This window comes from Mytilus galloprovincialis, chromosome 14, assembly GCF_965363235.1.
Source record: "Mytilus galloprovincialis chromosome 14, xbMytGall1.hap1.1, whole genome shotgun sequence".
NCBI classification, from domain to species: Eukaryota; Metazoa; Mollusca; class Bivalvia; order Mytilida; family Mytilidae; genus Mytilus; species Mytilus galloprovincialis.
This window is the reverse complement of record NC_134851.1, coordinates 56,683,887-56,705,916: the sequence shown is the minus strand read 5'-3', so window position 1 is coordinate 56,705,916 and position 22,030 is coordinate 56,683,887. Positions and strand designations below refer to the sequence as shown.

Genomic DNA, 22,030 nt, shown 5'->3' with positions numbered 1-22,030 from the left:
TTTCTACAAAGTACGTTTACTTGTTCGTTATGAAAGATATCTAAGGGTTGAGATCAAAACGGCGGTCGTACATAAAACTATGCTCCGTTAATGTACTTTCTTTTATATAACATCATTCATCAAGTTTTTGTTGGATGCTTCATTGGTTCGCAATATATGAAATGCATCAAACACGTCGGAAAACATTACAAATAGGTCTTATGAAAGCTCTCGAATTTACATGGTTTATTTCTAAGCAATGGATACAAAGGTCGCTATGTCGGATTCATAAATATAAGCAAGTCAGAAAGGAGATAAACATGAGTCTTATTAAATTCAACTTGAGTGATATTATATCGTTCTACGTGGTATATCGACATATAGTTAATTGGAATTACTGCACATTGTCATGTTAAAAACTCAAAACAAACGGCTGAGGCATAAATATTGAAACGATTATTAAATTTTAATTTCAGTGCTGAAACTAATAAAGGTTATTGTAGTTGCTATAAAAATTTAACTCCTTATAGAAACAATGTTCAAATACAACTGTTGTTTTAAACGGTGGGTTCTCGTGGTTCTCTTGAGAGTGTGTCTCAAAAGTAGCTGCATTATTACTAGCTATAGCGTTTAAAACTTCCATAAAATCAATGCAATATGTTCTGTTTGCCTGACGAAGCTGTTCTTCCACCACTTTTTTGAGAGAAACAAGCATCCAACCACCTAAGTTTACTCTTCCGTAAGAAGTCTTTTCTGAAATGAAAGTGCTATAGTTATAGTAGTAATCAAAGGTACCAGGATTATAATTTAATACGCCAGACGCGCGTTTCGTCTACATAAGACTCATCAATGACGCTCAGATAAAAAAAAGATATAAAATGTATCAAAACTTCTAGGGTAACCAATTGTGCCCCTTTAATAGCAGACTTGTAATGTACTGTTATGATCACACCTTATGAAATTATGGTCAAACTTAAAAACAAAACTCCTGTCTTATTTAAATTCAATTGATTATTTCAAATACACTTGATAATTTCTTTGTTAAATACTCAGGATTTCTCAATAGCTTGAAGATTTGGCTTGCTAGTTTTATTTGCTAAAATTTATTAAAACATCTGTAAACATGTTTAACTCTACCTAACTTTATATATTCATGTCCCTACCAAGGAGCCTGTAGTTCCTTGTTGTTTTAGTAATTGAAATGTCTATATTTTTCCTGTCCAAACCTTAATAATCTCTTTACAGTATAGATATTTCTCGTTGTTACAGGCTGTATGGTTGTCTTTATACATTAACTATATTGAAACTGTGGCGTATAGTTGAATCATTTACTATAATACCACATCATATCATGTTTCATTGTGCTTAACTTCATAACAAATCGACAGACGGTATAGAAGACACAATAACGAGTGTCACATACTGAGGTTAGTGAAGCTCATGATCAGTCTTTAGTTTTCTAATATGGGTTTTGTTATTTATTGTTTGTCTTTCATCCTTTTTTTATTTGGACATGGAATTGACTGTTGGATTTCGACTTATGAGTTTACCATTGCTATCTCCTTTTTTATATTGACTTTTCAGATACGGATCATTTAAGGAATGACTGTAATATTTTTTCTGTCTATAAAGTAATATCATAAAAAAGTGTGGTGCCATTGATAAACGCACGTAGCCGGTTATTTAACAGTGTGTACCACATTTTTTACGTTATTTCAAATAGACTGAAAAAAGATTACAGTTATTTCTTATAATTTAATTCTAAATTCCCTTTTAAACCGGTGTAAATCATGAAAAAAACGTTGATGACGTCATGGTCACATGACAAAATTGTGTCTATGATATGATAAACAAAACGACGTCAGCCAATCAGAAGACGCGTTACATCCAAAATTGAATTATATAAATATAGATCGAAAGGTTGATTTCAAATAAACGTATTGTATTGGTAAAGGAGGAGAAATTATAGAAATAATAAACTCATCGTACATATACTAAGAAACGAGATGTGAATAAATCGTTTCTTTCATAATCTGGGAATCCATTTTGACTTTTTGTTACAACGCTACCAACACTTATTTGTATATTATTCAGATAAAAGAATTAAATAAAGGCAACAGTAGTATACCCCTGTTCATAAGTCATAAATAGGTTGAGAGAAGGCAAATTCGGGTTACAAACAAAAACTTGTACAGTTAAGATGAACAAGTTGATTTATTGTAGTTACCTGAAGCTGATGAATAAACGACAAGTGTATTATCAGTACATGATTGGTCTAGAATAGATATTGTCTCTTCTGGTTCATTTTTGTTCACAAGAAACAATCGACCAAGTTTGTGGAATATACTGGCTTCTGAGGTGTCTTTCTTTTCTGAGAAAATTCCATGATGAGCATTAAAGGAAGGGTCGCTTTCTATTGTAAATGACAGCTTATTAAACTCATCTTCGAAATCGTAATCATGATTTGGAGAATTTTCACATAAAGCCCTGTTAATTGGTAGTATATGGCCAACATCTTCACCAGATAATTTGATATCCATTCGTGAGCGACATGCCTATAATTACCAAAATAAAGTTGATTTACAAGGCAAGCAAGTACTGCTTTCACAGTGTTATACATAAAAACTTTGGAAGTAATACATGCATAATACAGGTAGAGTTATTGAACTGTTCAGTAAGTAAGATATTGCTGAAATATTTACTTATTTTCTTCTTCTCAAATTCTGATCCCATATCTGTTGGACGAAAAATGCTGTTATACTTAAAAGATTAAATAAATTTCATTACACCACTTCTTTTGGACACCTTCAGAGAAACATCATTTATAAAAAGTACATTATGATTTAAAAAAAATAATTTTTACACCCATGATTCTCGAAAATATGAAAACAACGACTGTCGAATGAACTTTTAAACTAACTAACCGATAATCAACGTAATATACATTTAGACCTCAAACGTGTAGACAGAAAACAGCATCAAATCTTAAAAAAAGATCTAAACATCCACAAATGTCCGTAATGAGAAAAAAAAATATAACACAGAGGCAAATGCATGATGCGGATATCTATCAAAGCTGACAAAATCAAACGTGATCAATCAACGATTGTAAAAGAACTGTCATAATCCTGGCATGATACAGTCAATTCATACTTTCATGTATAGTAATGGAATAACTGCATTCAAAAACTGACAAAGATATAAAGCTATTAAGATACATCCGTGCTTCCTTGGTCTCACCCAAAAATAAAGTTGGTTTTCATCTCTCACAAAAAAAAACGTGGGTAAAAACTTCAAAATCCTAGCCTGAAGCCTGTGTCTAAGATAACAAAATAAACCCGCACAAAAAAACCCAGGTCAAACATATACCCTAACATTAATTATTGTGGATAGACAAAGATATATTGGTCAAAAGTCTATATATAATGCCTTAAAAAAAAACCTAAACTATAAGAAACTGTTCCGGAATTTATAAGCTAATATGCATCAATCTCATTTAACATTATTCATAATTAATTATGTGAATTCATTAATTCGTATTAGATTGTTGAAAAGATGCAGGGACAATGTAAGAAATGCTGAGTATCATTCGGCTTCTAATGTTTTCAATGGATACCAATTACCCCCATCTTACCATCTAGTCAGTGATAGCAACAATTGAGTAAGATAAACCGAACAAATTGATACAAATAGCATGGCTCTGAAGACTTAAAAAAAAAAATTCTGCAAAATTGAAATAGGGAATCATTTGGTTTATTTGATAACTTTTTAATGATTTAGTAATGCAATTCCGTTATATACCTGTAACAAAATAAATTTATATAATTTTTATACATTTATATTATTACTTATATTTTCTGGAGAATTTAATATTTTCACGGTGGATGCTCTTTAACTTAAACTGCGTTATAACGTTCAGTGTGACAAAAATTTTACGTATTACTGAATAATATTTATTAACATAGTACAAAAATTTTACCAAAAACATTGCATTCATTCTTTTTTTAGATAACGTTCCACGTAATTGCTTATTTTTTCTCATATTTCTTCTATATTTTGAATAGTTCAATTAAATAATACAAACCTGAATGAAAAAAAGCTTCGGTTTATCTTTTAAAGCTTCAACTACGTTTACATTGTCTATTATATCTTTTGTTGTAACTGGAATGTGGTCGACACCATATATACAATGGTCTCTCAAATGCAATGATTGCGGTTTACCATTTGAACATCTTGCTTCTTCACCACCATGGCTTGCAAGAACACATGCAAAACAGTCTGATTGTCCCAAAAAATCAGCTTGTTTGCAGGCTAATTAGCAAACAATAAAAAATATCTTTAATTGTTCTTTAGTTATTATTGCCTGGTAATCTTATCTATCTTCTGAAGCAGTATTAAAAATGATATACACAACAATTTACTTCGAAGGATAATGTCTTTTATTATTAAGCAAAATTATCAATGATTCTGCATTCAAATAAATATTTCTCAATTCGAGTATTCATCTAATGATGTAAACTTTCTCTCTTATCGTATCAATAAGAAACGTATGTTGAGGATACAGAAAGCACGCTTGGGCATGTTTCTTTATTAGTAGCATTATGTGTCTCGTGACTCAAAGAGATTGGAAACGCATATACTAAATATGTTCCTATTGAACTCATGAAAACATGAAGCCCAAAAAATATAATTTATATAATTAATTATGATTAATGTAACATTATTTTACCAGGTTTCATCTTTCAGTTAATCTATCTTTTTAAAAGTTATTAAAAAGTGAAATCACAAAAATATTAAACTCCGAGGAAAATTCAAAACGGAAAGTCCCTTATCAAATAGCAAAATCAAATGACAAAACACATCAAACGAATGGACAACAACTGACTTGGTGCAGGCATTTTCAAATGTAGGAAATGTGGATAAAACCTGGTTTTATAGCGCTAAATATCCACTTGTATGACAGTCGCAGTGATGTTTACATATCATTGGGTAGAACAACTGTTTAGTGTTTACCAAGCTCAGTAGTCAGTACTTTGGTACTTACACGAATAAAACATTTCTCTCATGGATTGTCAGTTCCTCTTTAAAAGTTGCCTTTAAATGCATTGGGTTATTATTTCTAAGTCCATTTTTGGTCTTTCAACACTTAAAAAATGTTTCAATTCTTATACTTTCTTGAACTGAACATATTCCTGATGAAGTTTGTTCCTTAAAAGCGGTTGAGACGCATCCACGGTATAAAAGGTTATTTTTGTTTGTTGCATTAAGGTACAAGATCATTTTATACTTTTCGTGGACGTTTAATTTCAAAAGTTGAATTTATTTTGCCCTGTTTTTCATTTCATTTTTGAACTGTATTACTGACCTCTTTGTATGACCCACATTATTTTTTCTGCAGTCAAATCCTTAAAAGTCAAAACTGTGAAATTTAAATACATTCCAAATGTGTCTTTCATCAGTTTTATTTCGTAATCACAGTAATCTCTTCTTAGCCTTTCTGTTTTGAAGTTTTCATTACTAATTATTAAGGCTAAACCCCTATATCTATTGCTGCAATCATACTCGTCTTCGTTAGGTGGAGTTGAAGGTTTGGATTTTGAAGAAGCTGAGTTGATGACGCTTGATAATAAAGTTATACAATCGATTAAATAGATAAGTTGTAACCTGCTTATTATATACTAGAGAAAAATCCTAACTACGATTGATATAGAATAAACTGTGACTTATGCTGGTATATACAGAAACCATCTATCTTTTTACGCCTTAAAATAATTAAAATCATGTTCTCTACTATTAGTAGCTGCACCTCATTTAAAAATATGTCACAAACTGAAGACCTTGTCCAATAGAGAAAGTTATCTCAGATACTGAAAACAAAACGAAAGAAAAAGTTTACCGGTATTGCAAAATATAAATCGATAACGATCCTAGTTTCAACCATACCAAAGCTATGATGTAACAACAGCAGGACAATTGAAACGTATACATCTTGTGTTTACAATATCAAAACATGCATCTTGGTTAGAAGAAAGAACAAAAAATAAAAGTTTTTACTATGTAATTGAATTTTCTATTATAAGTAGTTACTCCCATGTATGTCAACTACAGTGTGCTCTTTGGTTGACACATTACTTTAAATAAATTCTAAAGCTAGGAAGCTAGATAGTGTGTTTGTTAATCGACAAAATATGGGTAACCATTATGTTATGTTCTTTACATGTAACAGTTAGAATGACGAAATTGTTATTCAAATCACACTAAATGAGTTAGTTGTCAAAACACATATCATCTGAATGTTTAAAACAGTTTTCTGAAAGAAACGATCATGCATACTTTACTTAACTTGTTTTTTATTTGAGAAAAGTATTATGAGAATAAGCCACAGTACTCCTAAAATATGTACCTGTCAAATATGTCTTCAACATCTTTTTCACTGAGAACTAAAATAGGAACAATAATTGGGTTATAATGTACAAATGTTATACATAGTTTCGTTTTCTCAAATTCATTATCATGTTGTAATAATCATATGGTATCTTTGCCAAGTTATTGTAAACAAATAATATGGATATTTGATATCCTTGTCTTTAAACTAGCTTTTCTCTTTAATTATGATTGGGGGTCATTTTAAAAACATAAACAATAAATAATATTCTGCACCAGATGCGCATGTCGACAATCAATAACGTTTTAAGTGATGCTCGAAGCCAAAATATCTGTAAAGTTACACACGTGTTTAAACATTTAACTTTTCTTCTCATTTGTATTTTCTTGTCTTTGAACTAGCTTTTCTCTTTAATTATAATTGGGGGGTCATTTTAAAAACATAAATGATAACAGATATTTGGCACCAGATGCGTATTTCGACAATCAATAACGTTTCAGTGATGCTTGAAGCTATAATATTTGTATAGTTACACACGTGTTTTAAGGTATAACTTTTCTTCTCATTTTATTTTCTATTTACATTCATCATGGCATTTTCAGTTTGTTTTTTACTTTTGAGTTTTAATATCTCTATGGTATATTACGTCGCTCTTTTGATTATAGTACTATTGTATATTGAATTAGTTATTAACGCTATGGGTCGATCTTTAGTCAGCAATATCAAGTGCAATCACTTTTTTTTGTGTGGACATGTTGGTTTCTGCATCGTCCTACTTTTGCCGTGTTTTTTTTTTTTTATTATCAAGTGTCGGTAACTTCAATCTCTATTTAAAAATGTGTTATTGATTTAAAAATGTCAAAGAGCTGTTACATACCTTCCTTTCCTATGTGAACCATAGACGCCATTGTGAAGAAAGCAATACCCTAATATTTCTTCACGGGATAATATTTATAGTGTTATAATCTCCATATAATGTTTTGCAGGTAAAAATGATGATTGATATTTGCGGAAAATTTACTTCATACGTTGCATTGGTGATAAGATAAAATATTTACATCAGGTGAAATAACGTACCAGCTTTTTATCTGTAGCCGATGTAGTACATGCAAACAAACAGTGACATGCGTTCATATTTCTATTTGAGACCAATGTTCATAATTTTGAGATAAGCTATAGTAGCAACATCCTCATGTGCTTTCTACAAATATGTACATAAATGTGTCCCAGATGTAATCCACTACTGTTGGCTTCTTTGTGGATTGATGTTTGTAAAGATTGTTTGTCATTTTCAAACCATGTTTTAATTGTGGGAATTTGTAATCACTATTAAAAACCGTACCCGTCGGCGCCAACATTAGGGTTTATTCATGGTAAAAAAAATCATAGATGAACAGTTTTCATGATTTCTTTAAAAAAAAATGACATAGCAGTGTCATGATCAAAAGATAGATTTTTTTCTGCGTTGTTAGGGACTTAGTAAATTGCCAACTTTATTCAATAGAGACTGGCTTTACAAAAGAACTTCCTAGGGAAATTAACAAATTTGGATTATCTGTTGACTTCACTTTCCATTCTATATAAGATAATTCAAAAGACTATGAGGAATATCTATACCTTCAAATTTGAATGAAAGACTTCACGAGATACAGATATTTCTGCCTCATATATGAATTATATCTTTAAATTCACAGTTGAGTCGGCTTACAACAAACTTTACAAAAAAGGAGATGATTGCAGATTCTCAATTGGAAACTTTATATTTCTTTGTTCAAAGTAATAAAATACCATCATCACCAGTATATGGATTGGTTGGTCCTAGTTCAGGGTTTGCATTTTCTTTAAATGATTTCCTTCCTGCTCATAAGTAAACTAACTCCTCATGTTTAAAAATAAGCGAGACTTCCCAAAAAGTAAAATAACAAAAATACCGAGCTCTGAGGAAATTTCAAAACGGAAAGTCACTAATCAAATCGCAAATTTAAAGGTCAAACCCATCATACGAATGGACTACAAATGTCATATTCCTGATTTAGTATGCAGAAAATGGTGGATAAATCCTTGTTTTATAGCTAGCTCAACAATCTCACAGCCGCATAATATTCCAAAATATTTCTTAGGTAAATAATTATTCGAAGTAATTAGTTTTCAGTTTTCATGTCTCATAACTCGTCTTCTTTGTTGCAAATTAAATCGGTATTGTTTTCGCTTATTGACTGATTTTATAGCTACACTGTGAGTTTATAACTTTTTACATAATAAAGAAACTAAACTCACTCAAAGTTAACCTAATATGAGTATGACTATTTGTTATGTCTATTTTGTCCAATAGCTCTTCAACTGTCTCGCTTCTTATACTTCTTTGGTTTTCAAATATTCGGCTTATAGCTATCCTAATGAATGCTATCCTAGAAAAGCGTATCGGACGAATGCAATTTTTATACTGCTGTTTTTGTTTTTTACCCTTTGTTGAAGCTTATTAGTGAGATCCCTCTTGATCATAAAACAAATGCTAATGCTATGACCCATAGAAACTAAATTCATCAACCCTTTCGGAATATTTTACCCGTATTTGGCACAATTTTTTGAAATTTTAGATCCTCTATGCTCTTCAACTTTGTTCTTGTTTGGCATTATAACTCTTTTGATCTGAGCGTCACTGATGCTTTTATGTAGACGAAACACACGTCTGGCGTATTTAGTTATTAGGCTGGTACATTTGATAACTATGTACGTACTGAACTCGAACACCTGACATCATCATTGGTATAGGTAGAGTTCCTGTTTCTTAGTATTAATATTTTGATGTCGTGTTTTGTATACCGGTATTTGTCTTTTTAATTGTTTTTTTTTATTTTATTTTCCAACTACGGCATTTCTAGTTTGTTTTTTACTTAGGAATTGGTGTCTGTAGCCTCTTTACTCATTTGTTAAATCTTTACATCATTAATACTGCTATATATTCACAAATATTTCCTCAGCAAATTGATGTGTCGTCACGTACATTCAACCCTTCAATACATCACCAATGTTCATGTCATCTCATTCATAAAAGGAGAATAACAAATATCAAAAAGACTTCAGAAAATAATGTCATATGTAATTTTACTATTAAGGGGTGTTTCACGACCTTGACTACCAACGATGATCTAACACAGTCGTCAAATATATACAGGTCAACAGGACAAGGCATATCAATAATATATACATAATATAATCATTGATATAACGAAGCAGAAGTGTTTGAAAAATTTTATTTATTAGAATTTAATTATTTTTTAAATAGTTTGTTCTATTATCCTCTGGTTGACCCTGTTCCCTATTTCTGAAAAGAAATACAAAACATTTAATTAATGACAGAAACTGACTATCATTAGAATATGTAGTTCCATACCAATCAAATTAAAACTTCATGCAATATAGCTTTTTATTATAAAATGATGTCAGAGTTTTTGAAGGCTGATATTTTACCTAATTTTGTTTTAAATGGAGAGTTATTGCCTTTGCTACCATGTCAAATCTTCATACTCTTATATATAATATGGAAAATTTGATAGTAAAGTAAGTGCATGTTCGGTTAATGATAGACATTTCATTGTGCTGTGCTAGCTACCTTTTTTGTAAAGCAATCTAAGTTCAACTCAATGTGTGTTTTATTAAAAACATAGTGTAATAGTATCACGACTCAGCTGTAATAGATGGTACTTGATAACTTGGTCAACCTGTCGAGGACAGTATTAACATACACATTACTTAATTAAGTGTGAGAACTCAAGAAATATATCAACCACGTCATCTACATGTACACAAGGGTTCACATTTTGTGCACTAGGCCATTGACAACAAAATACGTATCAGTTACGCCATGTACGTTGGTAACGCTCAAATAGAAAAAGTCAAAATTCCCCCAAAAAGTAAGTAAAAAGAAATCTAATATATTTTTCTTATCTCCTTGTTAATACAATTAATCGTAAAATTTAAGACAAGCTGTTATAGTCCTGCCAAAATATTCAATATTCTCACTTGAACGTTTCATAATATAAAGGTTATTTTGAAGAAATAAATCTTACCGCATGTGGTTCATTTGTAGTAGCAAGCAGATTTATGGTATCTATCTCTCCAGCTAATTTTGCTTTCGTGATTTAGTCTTTCACTTAGTAGTTTGAGTATTCTTCGAAACTGTGACTGAAAGTATAAAATAACTTTTTTTCACAGTTATAAAAAGGGACTTGCTAAATTTTTGAGAATTTAAACATCGGTAATTTGTTATTGAAGGTGCTGCAGATTTATAAGCATAAAAGAATAACTACTAGTAAATAAAACTATAACATTTCTCTTCAAAGGAAAATAAATGTGATGATTATTACCTAACCATTTACCTGGCATGGTAAGGATTCGGTCCCAGTACTAAAAATCATTCAATCCCTCATGAGTGAATTATCGTAGATAAATAAAATCGTATAATAAAAAAGGTTACTCAATTTGACATATGCCTTTTTGTGCTTCTTTGTCTCAAATTGTTTTTTTTATAGTGATTAAGATTATAACACAATGTTTATGCTGTACCCCTTTTTTTGACATTTTTAACTATTATGTCTATTTGTTTTGTTTTGTTTTGTTCACGCATCTTTGTCAATATAATGGAATTACTGTCATACTAGTGAGAGGTTTATCAGCTATAACACCAGGTTCAATCCACCATTTTTTACATAAGAAAATCCTTGTACCAAGTCAGGAATATGACAGTTGTAAGACTTTTCACATACCCTTATAGTAACACTAAATACCCAATGTCGTGGAAATTGTTTTTACGCATTTGCGTCGCTTAGTGATTCTTAAGGTTGACTATTTAATCTGTCGATTTAAAAAGTTGTATCAGTTGGTATACACACCTTCTGGTCTTAAAGATGAACACAAATCCCATGATAATAATCTATTGTATGAAATCCCGAATTATCTATAAGAATCAATTATTTAAAAACCTATGAATAATACCGTGTTGTATTTCGTTACTTGTATCTGAGTTTCAAGGCTGATGTTTTATTGATGTTTTTTCAAAACTTTTCAAGCCTTCAAGCCTTAAAACAATTTTAAGGATTTCGCTGCGACGTGCAGTTGATTATGTAAATTCAAAATTGGTACCCAGAAGCACGATAGTGCTATCTGTGACCTCAGTGGTAATGTATTTTAATATATACATTAACAAAAACATTAATGAATTATAGGAACGTAGTCGAGTACGGAGTGTTACGTTAGGTACAATACTAGTGTTTCTTGGTCAAATACAGCAGCTGATGGTCAGTTGCAAACTGTTATGCTACTTATAAAAAAACCCAAAGCAGTTGGATCAGGTTGTATGCCTCTTTCACATATATGTGATATATAATTAGTACAATTTACACTTACTGTTTAGTCGTTTTGACTTCTTCATTTCATAGTTTTAGTCATCGCCAAATAAATTCGATAATGATATTCAGAATATAAATCAAAAGACATATAATCATTAGATGCATAACAAATGAAGATATAACATTATCAATGTATTCAGTATTTGTGCAATGTTTCTATATATATACACTCATGTTTGAATGTTTCGTCAAGAGAAAGCAAAGAACAACGTACGCAATAGATTTATGAAATTGCAATAATCAAGAACTGAGGTTGCATATAAACTCATCAAAGATACATTGTACTAGGATTGAACATTTGTTTTGCGCCAGACGCGCGTTTCGACTCATCAGTTCCGCTCGAAAAAAAAGATAAGAATGCCTAAACAAGTATAACGTTGCAACATATGGACCAAACAGTCTTTTCCATTCATAGTACCTGGGATTCTTCCCTTTTTGTTTGAGTTCGATTATCACCTTTAGTTGTCTATGTATTGATTTTGTTAAATGTTTTCGTTCTTTTGCTTTGTGTACACGTCATGTACTCTAATTATATTTCCACTCTTGTTTTGTGACATTTCATATGATATCAGATAACATTGCATAAGAATCAGTAAATATATTTTCGGTTTGTTAAATCAGGAACTAATTGTTATGTGTTTAAACACAATGATTAATTGTTGTTATCTTATTTTTTTTTTTTTAAATAATTGCCATTTGCGTAAAGTAGAAATTACTATACAGTCACATTTTCCTGTAAATATAGAAGGAAAAAAAGAAACATTATTGAAAAATATATTTGATGAAACCATCCGGTTGCTTATCATACATCATCCCTAGTGGTGAAGTTGAAATTGAATAATCAAATAAGTTCGAATCAATGTAATCAATGCCTCCGGGTGCGGGAATTTCTCGCTACACTGAAGACCTGTTGGTGACCATCTGCTGTTGTTTTTTTCTATGGTCGGGTTGTTGTCTCTTTGGCACATTCCCCATTTCCATCTTATTCATTTATACAACATGCTTAATTTGTCTAAGGAATACATCATATAGCATATATTCGAACAAATCGTTGCACAATATAGTGTCTGCTTCCAATTGAAATATCAAAATTAACCTGAAAATTTATCAATAAAATGTGTCCAAGAGCACAGATATTATACCTTGAAAATCATGAACACATTGAAAAAGATTTATTTAGTATATTGAGCATAGTATGCAATAAAAGAAACAAGCACACAACAGAGATTCTTTGAAATGCATTACTCGCTACAAATAGCAATTTGCCATATAATATTTAAGCTTAGAAGCTGTTATAACTGCACAATGTTACGTAAATACTATATGTATTTAAACAAAATCGTCCCCTTTAGATACCTCGATTTATTTAAGATATTAGTAAGTAAATATTACAGAATAATGAATATACATAAGTCTACGCTCTAAAGAATTAATATGAACAATTAACAAATGATTGCAATAAACATCATTAACACCAACATTAACAAAGTCAAGCAATTTACCACAGCAGCTACAATTTCTATAAATACTACTTAAAGTGTTAAAATTGTCTATAACACATTGATAATTACGTGAACAAAGCACAAAACATGAATCATAATATCTGCAACAGTTACATACTAGTATGTTAAATAACACTTAATAATATTTGCCCATGTCATAATTTTGTTAACTAATACAAAGATTTTGCTCATTTATCAATACAGTGAATAAAATGAAGAATCTGTTATGTTGGTATAGGTTATTATGATCAATTGCCTTCAAGATACAATCTTTTATTCAAATATTCTTTTATAAATTTTATTTCAGGTTCTGGTTATCATGGTTATACGTGTAATCTTACCTTCCTGTTTAACGAAAACAACACCATAGATTTGATGTGTATCATTGTGAACAACTGTCGCCTTTTGTCCTTGAAATTTGTTGATTTTAAGGATTTGTGAATCGCTTGCACAGAAGATAAAATCATCATTTAAAACAATGCCCCAATTGCTATAGGTTTTAAATACTGTTCTGATAAAAGATCCATTGTATAATGCAGATTTTAAGTCATCTGTGCCTCTTTCCATCCAATAAATTCTACCTCTAGGTACGTCTGCAATGATAAACATAAGAAAACAATGCAAGTCAAAAGCTTTCTTAATATTTGATCGATCTATATGATTTATTAAAATAATATATGATATACACATATCATATAATACTACAAGAAAATGGAGACAACTGTTGAAGTTAAATTAAAAGTAATTATTGTAAATCAAATATACAAATAAGAAGCTGTAATATGATTTCCAAATATACAACTCTCCCCAACAGATAGTATAACACAGAAATCAACATTTATATGCATCGTACATTGAATATCTTGGTTACTTAGACAATACAGATTTACACAACTGGGTATAGACCGCCAACATGAAAACACTTATATCCTCGAAGAAAAAAGCATAGTGTAATATGTTTCTATAAAAAAATGATTAATTGAAAAAAAAACATGTAATTACAAATTTTGCTGTGATCAGAAAAGTCCATGGAATTAACAGGTAATCGTTTTTCAAATATTGTTCATGAATAAATGGATGATAAAAATATTCAGTCCTGATTAGGAAGTAATAGCTTCACAATAATGTAAAACCAAAACAAATTATGAACAACAGTTTGCATATTTATTCGTTCCCTTTACTTATCCTTAAAGGTAAGTCAGGGACATGTCCCGTTTAATTGAATTTGATGTTTGATAATATATAACAAGATTCATGCTTGCTGTTTGCTGTGAGCCACGACTCAGTGTTGAAGGCTGTACCTTGACCTATGCACACTAAATCTCATATTGTGAAATGGAAAGATAGTAGTCTCATAGGCACTCATACCACATCTTCTTATACAATATACATAATTGTTCTCTTATTAGAATGATTAGCATTCCAAACATACCTAATGCTATACCGAACACATATGGTGTCGGATAATTAATTATTACTGTTAAATCCTTTCCGTCGAATGTTACTCTGTGTATCTGTCCGTTCTGCAAATTTTCACCAAAGTATATCCATCTAATAGTACATGAAAAAGCTAAATTTTTTTTTTTATTAATTGTCATATCAAATTAAGCTCCTTGACAAAAAAGCATTTTCGATCTCACTTAAAGTCTGAACATCTCCATAACAGACGATAAGTCCAAATAATTATGGCGTCTTGGAAGGCTATTTTCCAATTTTTGCTTTCACGCCTTCCTCTGACTTCATAATGCTGGAGCCATCATTTTAGGGTGGACTTTGAGAACTGATTTTACTCCCAACTTTGAAACCTAATTTAGCCACTAAACTTAAACAAATGTTTGCTTTTATCTTATTCTTAACTTTTATTTGTTTGTTTGTGTAAAACATTTAAAAAAAACCTAAAGTAATAATAATATAAGTTACATTTCCATCCGAGGCAGACGATTATCTGCTGCTTTTTTTTAAAGACATGTATCTAAATATCTTTTAGGAGAGTATAAAATAAATGTTTGCACCAACTTGGAATTTCCGGAACATTTGTTTTATATAATCCGGAAGTTCATGTCCGTCAAAACATTTTTAGACTCTTTAAATGAAGCATCTTAAATGAGAAATCAGCTACACGTTTTAGTAAAGCAGTAAATCCCCGCACAAATACCAACTGAAATTATGAATTCGGCGTTATAAATCGATGTAAGGCATCAACGAAAACTGTATAATAGCCTTTTAAGACGTCATGATTATTTGGTTTAAACAGACGACCTGCAAGTAGTTTAAACAAAAAATTCATTATAATCATTTTTATATTCTGCGATATACTTGAAACACACCAATGATAATTTATTATTCTAAAACATATTTACCTTTTTCTTATAATGAGCGTAAACACAACCATGACATTATAATTGGTTAGACTATTGGTAGATGTTGTATACAACATTACGTATATTCGAAATTGGAAAATAGTTTTGCACATTATACTCAAATAACTTTAATGTAATGCAATCATTGTAATACAATAAGAAAATGTTTTTTCAAGAGTCAAAGGAACCAACCTATTGATTAAGTCAAGTGTCAGAGCAGAAGGATAATTTGGATTTGCACTTAAAATTAACGTTTTGTAAGATCCATCGGCATCACATCTATAAATCGTTTTATAAGGAGAATCTTCTGTCCAGTATAGATGCCTATTTCTTGAATCAAATGTTATGGCTAGTGGTACATATGTTTGGACAACTCTTTCAAACATAACAGTTTGATGATTCGGATATTGAAACCTGAAAAGATAAAACAATACATTGTTTTTGGTATTCTCGTATTCAATATATCATGACATACACTGTATATGTATTATCTCAAATCGTGTACCAATTATTATTTTGTTGTACAAAACAATATCATGAGTTGCATTGCTTACCTAGACAGAATAGTAATAATAGTTTGCATGAATATCAAATCGTGCCAGATGAAATTTTCTCGATCTGCTGCCGTTTAAGATCTGCCCAGTGCGTTTTTATGTTTGTTGAAAAATAAAATACGGTTCTTACATTGCATCCTGTTATTGTAATGGCTGCTGTCATTTATTAAAACAAATCGTACCTCCAAGGTAAATTCCAAAGTCAATAAAAAATGACAAAATGAAACGTTCCAATAAATCAACCAACAGAACAAACAGACATTATCATTCCTGTTCCTGATTTGGATCAGGCATTTTCAAAAAACCAAACTGTGAGTGTAACCCGATTTTATATCTTGGTTAACTCCTTCTAATGTGTGATGGCTGTTTAACGGCCAAGACAAATCAATTGTTTATTTAAGACGAAAACTTGTTAGTGCGATATGAAAAGGTACCTGTTTTGCAAAAGAACTGTACGTTATCGTCAACGTCATATTTAACAAAGTTACAAACCTCAGAACGATATGCCACCCTTCACAGAGACTTTATTTTGACTCCAACCCAACCAATCTTTTCTCGTTCTCCGAAATCTGCTGAAAACGTGTTTCAACTCGGTAACCCGTGCATAAAACGGACGGAAAGAGTTTGTCATGTTTGTAACGGTTTAATCGATAATCTCATTTTAAGTTTGTCCTTCCGCTGTAAACGATATCATTATTTCTTAAAATCTTTAACGTTATACAAATCTAACACCACACAATACTTGTAGAAATTTTAGCCTTGCATAATAATAAACTCTCCAAGTTGATATTTATGTGTTGTTTACAGAATAACTTTTTTTATTAGCAATCAGCCAACTCATTAAAAATTATTATATACATGATATATGAATAAAATTTGTGTCAGTATGCATGGTATGCATGTGTGTTGTACGATATCTATCTTACATATATAATTATAATACCTAACTATGTCCGAGTGAGAATATCTTGGAACGTACAAGTATCTGTCTTTATAATCGTAAACCAATGAATATACAGCGCCAGTTTGATTTGCAATTACTCTCGATACCATTGTATCCAAATTTAATTCTTTCAAATAACCATTTGTAGAGAAAACCAGCTTTTCTTCAAGACCTGAAATGCATTTGACACCTAGAGAACTTAGTTTTGTTTTTGAATTAATGACATTCAACATTCAATACTAACATAACAGTATGGAGGACAAAAATAGATCAAGTGAGGATCAAATACACCCTGTTAAAACAGAAACAAATTGCATGAAAAAGATAGTAATATGCAGTATGATGGAAACTGTAACAAGTACAATTGTTCTATTCAGTCATTGGATACAACTTATTTTCCTGTGACCAAAAACAAAATCCATTATTTTAAACTAAAAAAATCTGCCCACTCAAATGAAAGGTAGCCCTAGTATAGATTGAAATACAAATGTTTAATGTTACATTATACTTTGTTCGAAATTGAGCAGTTATTTCTATGGATATAGAAATTAATTTCCTCTCCATGCGCATTTCATTTTTAACTTCACCAACTGAAAATTTTAGTTCATCTAAACATGAACAGCAGCAGCAGAAGGTCACCAACAGGTCTTCAATGTAACGAGAAATTCCCGCACCCGGAGGCGTCCTTCAGCTGGCCCCTAAACAAATCTATACTAGTTCATTGATAATGAAAGTCTATAAGATATAGATGTTATAAGTTTCTTATTCTCCTGGAAGAATCAAAATCATAAGTAAAATATGCAAATAAAGAGGTCATATACAACACGAACATAAATAGTCAAAGCAGTTTGAATTTTACTTGATATAACTCGACTTTAGTCTGAACTATACTGAAGGTGATCAATGTATTACTTTTAAATTATTAAGGAATCACAAATTACTTCAAACCTTAACTAAATTCTTCTATAGATATATATGTTTGATTTGGAAATTAGTCTATACCTGTTAAAACCTAATTTTGACGAGATAGATAATCTCAATTTTGAAGAAATGTTAAAGGAAATTTATAACTGATCCGGGTACACATATCTATCATTTAAATACACTCATTCTAAACAAGAAGTTGCCAATTCAACACTATAATTAGATCTTTGCATATTGTTTGTGTTGGGATAAGTATTGATTTTGTTATCTGTAAATTAAAATCAAACAAAATATTATTTGTTTATACATATGCATATCATATACATGGCTCTACAATATGTCGATACATGTATCTTGACTTTGCGGTAATGTTTTCTCTGACTGTAAACTACGTCTTAACAATAAATTCATTGGGTGATAGATGTGTTCTGATTTGTAATTTAGTCTAAGTTTTTTATATTGCTGATATTGGGTGTGAACTTACTGTCAGTAACTGCATGTATAATAGGATATGTACTAAGTGTCTTTAGTTGTGGGGATGGAAAAGTACTCTTCCACGTCTACTATATTTCGAGTCTTTTTTTAATCATACTTTAGTCTAGTCTAAACCACATTGGATCATGCATTGACATTATTCAACCTGTTTTTTTTTTATCTTCTTCTCATTTTTTCTTTGAGTCTATATGGTGTTGGCTAGAAAAATTTTTACAACAGGTACTTCATTAAAAAAAACTTTTCTCAGATGACAAAAAAAATCCATAAATTTGTAATAATTTTTTTTGTATTATAATTTATATCTTAAGAAGTTTCCCAAGCTTTTTTGAAGCTTTGCCATGTTGACCATAGCATCCTAATTTTAAATAATTTAAATGCTATTAAAATATTCAAAATTGAGATTATTGGTTGAATAAGTAGAGGTTGATTGGACCAGTACGTTTCAAACTTTTGTCGTGTGTGGTTCAGATTGTGAAAAGTTACATGTTAAAACATTGAGTAAATTAACCCACCATTTTGTTTTCTTAAAATGTCCTGCAGCAATATGACAGTTGTATGAGAAATTACAGGTTCAGAACGGGTAAAGACTATCTCAGCCTGGTTGAGTATAAGTTCAGACGTTTTAGTGTGGTTTAATATGGTCGAGTAGCTTTGTTTGATAGCATGAGATCCTGGCACATTTGTCAAACTAATGAAAAGAATTACTAATCACGAGCGCTATACACTACAATTTTAATATACAAACTAAAATATATAGAGCGCTAAAGTGGATTTTATATATTCTGATTTGTGATTCTTGAATTAAAACTTGTTCTTCCATCACAAATCATTATTTTCTAGAAATGTACATACATAAACAATGGAAAGCATATTTCATTTTTTCAAAGTTTAAGTTTAAGCGTGATGTTTTTAGGAAGAAAAATAACTGTCCTTTTTTTTATTTTGTCTGCTTTGTCTTTTTAAATCACTTAAGTTTTCTATTTTCTTTTTTTTTCAGTAAAAATTATTATAAGGCCCCACCAATTTGATCCCTTGCTCGACGGACCCGCCCTCACCTATTTTTTTCAAAACAGAATTTTTTTATTTTTTTTTATATTCCCGCTTCACGCATCCGGAGTTGTAATCATGTCCATTTCCCGCATCGTGTTTTTTGTTGTAAATATTATAAAAAGATATCAACATTTGTTAAATCACAGTCTAACCTGTATATAACGATTTTAAACATAAAAGCACCCCACCACACTGTGTAAATATCTGTGAGAATATTTGTTTCAGCATGAAACCTGGAGTGCTCCGATAAAAGGTTATAACAGCGGGTATTTCCGTGAAGAAAAAAAAATTGGGTTTCTTTCCCCCTTACTTATATTCCCTTTCAAAAAATGTTCGTTGTTAGAATAAAGTACAAAGAACTTCTGATGGATTTGCCTTCAACTGCAATTATATTGTATGCTGGCGAAACAAAACTATACATAGCCGCTGCATGTTTATGCACCTGTCCTGATTGATGAAGGAGCATGTCGTTCAGCAGTTATCGTTTGTTGATGTTGTTCATTGGTATTTTCCCGTTTGGATATATAAATTAGATTTCCTGTTCGAATTGTGTACGCTAATAATTTTGGGGTCCTTCATAGCTTGCTGTTTGGTCTGTATCAAAGCCCTGTGTAAAAGGCCGTACTTTGATCTGTGTTTGTTATTATCAGATTGAGAACAACCCTCCCTCAGACAAGGGGTCATTTTACTGATGTAGAAAAGAAAATAGAAATACCAAGGATTTGTATAGTTCTTCTATACAAAACCTTTGAATACTTAGAATTTTGTACTCAAAAAGAGGAGAGTTACATCATATTTTAAACATTTTTTTTCTAAAAGAGGGGTCCACTTACTTTAAATAATATCAAACTGTTAAAGTAAATGTGTTAACATGGTTAAAGTCCAGGAATATTACTAAATTCTTGGACATGTTTTGACCATTTAATACCAGATAGATATATAGTTCTATGAGAAAATATGAGCCCTTTTGTACAAACAAATATATTATAACTTATATTGATCCCTCATAAAACATGTAAAAGGGATATTTATAACATTAGGGGTTGCCCCCAAACTGATTATGATTTGGATGGAGAATTGTCTCATTGTCAGTCACACATACATAGACCAGATTTAATTATTTCTTGGTGAACAGGGAAAAAATACTTCAGAAATTAAAGATCATTAAAGAAATGTCAAAGTACAAGTGATAAATCAAGTTTTAATATTGTCAAAACATATTGTTTTATGTTTACAAAAAAAAAATATAATCGCTCGCCTTTACTTTTCAAGCTTCGCCTCAAAAATTTGCAAATTAAATATTTTTTTATTAAAATTTTCAAATCGCTCGCTCGCCCCAAATTTTGGAGTCCAAAAATCCGTAGAACAAGAAATTAAATTGGTGTGGCCTAGTTGATACGTTTTTTTTTACAATTGACAAAGCAACTTCGTTGTATCTAAAAAAAAAAAAACTGTATCAACACATCGGTGACTATTCAATAAGACCTAAAGAAATTTAAAAAAAATATGGTGAAGTGAAAATATGCGGTTATTGTATAATACTGTGTCTTCTTTGTATGTGTCTTTTTTTCATAATATAGCGCTTTGCACAAATGTTTGATGCTAAGGACATGTGCCAGACACTCATTTGTTATTTGTGCTGCAACTTTTCCGGAGAAAGGTAATCATGGTAATATATTAGGATATGATTTGTAATAATTGATATGGATAAAACACAAATAATTGGCTTGTTAGATTGTAATTTAAATAAAAATAAGATAATTGTATACTTACCACAAACGCCATCAAAAATCATAATTAAATATGACATACACAGCATGCCTTGAAATAATTTCATATTCGTGTTGCTTGGTTAACTACATCAAATGCTTAAAAAATAAAATTATACAAATATTAATAATAACCAATCTAAAAACACTACAACTGACTTGCATGGCTTTGTAAAACACAACCGCAAAATGCCTGGTTAAAAGTATATAAACTGTAAAACAAATTATGACTGGAGAATTTCAGGATAGGTATCATAAGTATCATAAACATGAAATTATGTCAGTATAGCTATTGGATTTTTTTACCATATAAATGTTACAGTAAATAGATGAAAATATAAATAAATTGTTTATAAAATAATTGTTGGATGGTCTTTCCCCTCCAAAACAATGAATAATTTATTTTTTGATTGATTGCTTGATTGGTTGGTTGGTTGGCTGGTATACTAATTAAACCCATTGATTGATTGGTTTTTGGTTGGTTGGTTGGCTAATATACTAAATAAACCGATGGGATAGGGTCTCTTTGAACAAGCGAAAAAAAATCTAATGCGATCTTGGACCCCGTATCAAACAGATTTATTGATTACTTGATTTATTGATTGATTGATTGATTGATTGATTTATTCATTCATTCAAAGAGTGTCTGCATGGCACTCTC

At 30.7% G+C, this 22,030-nt stretch overlaps 1 protein-coding gene and 1 long non-coding RNA gene across 2 annotated transcripts; both read right to left on the bottom strand.

Moving 5' to 3' along the window:
* Positions 1-210: 210 nt before the first annotated feature.
* Positions 211-7,414, bottom strand: LOC143058636 (uncharacterized). The gene is made up of 6 exons (XM_076232108.1): positions 7,242-7,414; positions 6,383-6,419; positions 5,345-5,598; positions 4,064-4,290; positions 2,207-2,534; positions 211-732 (listed from the first exon to the last, which is right to left on the bottom strand). Exons 1-6 carry the CDS (start codon positions 7,270-7,272, stop codon positions 464-466), a joined length of 1,146 nt encoding a protein of 381 aa, XP_076088223.1. The 5' UTR covers positions 7,273-7,414; the 3' UTR covers positions 211-463.
* A 2,192-nt stretch (positions 7,415-9,606) lies between these two features.
* Positions 9,607-21,473, bottom strand: LOC143058792 (uncharacterized). The gene is made up of 7 exons (XR_012973230.1): positions 21,374-21,473; positions 17,132-17,303; positions 15,827-16,048; positions 14,707-14,825; positions 11,771-13,867; positions 10,435-10,549; positions 9,607-9,689 (listed from the first exon to the last, which is right to left on the bottom strand). It is a non-coding gene; the product is annotated as an uncharacterized LOC143058792 (long non-coding RNA).
* Between the last annotated feature and the right edge of the window lie 557 nt (positions 21,474-22,030).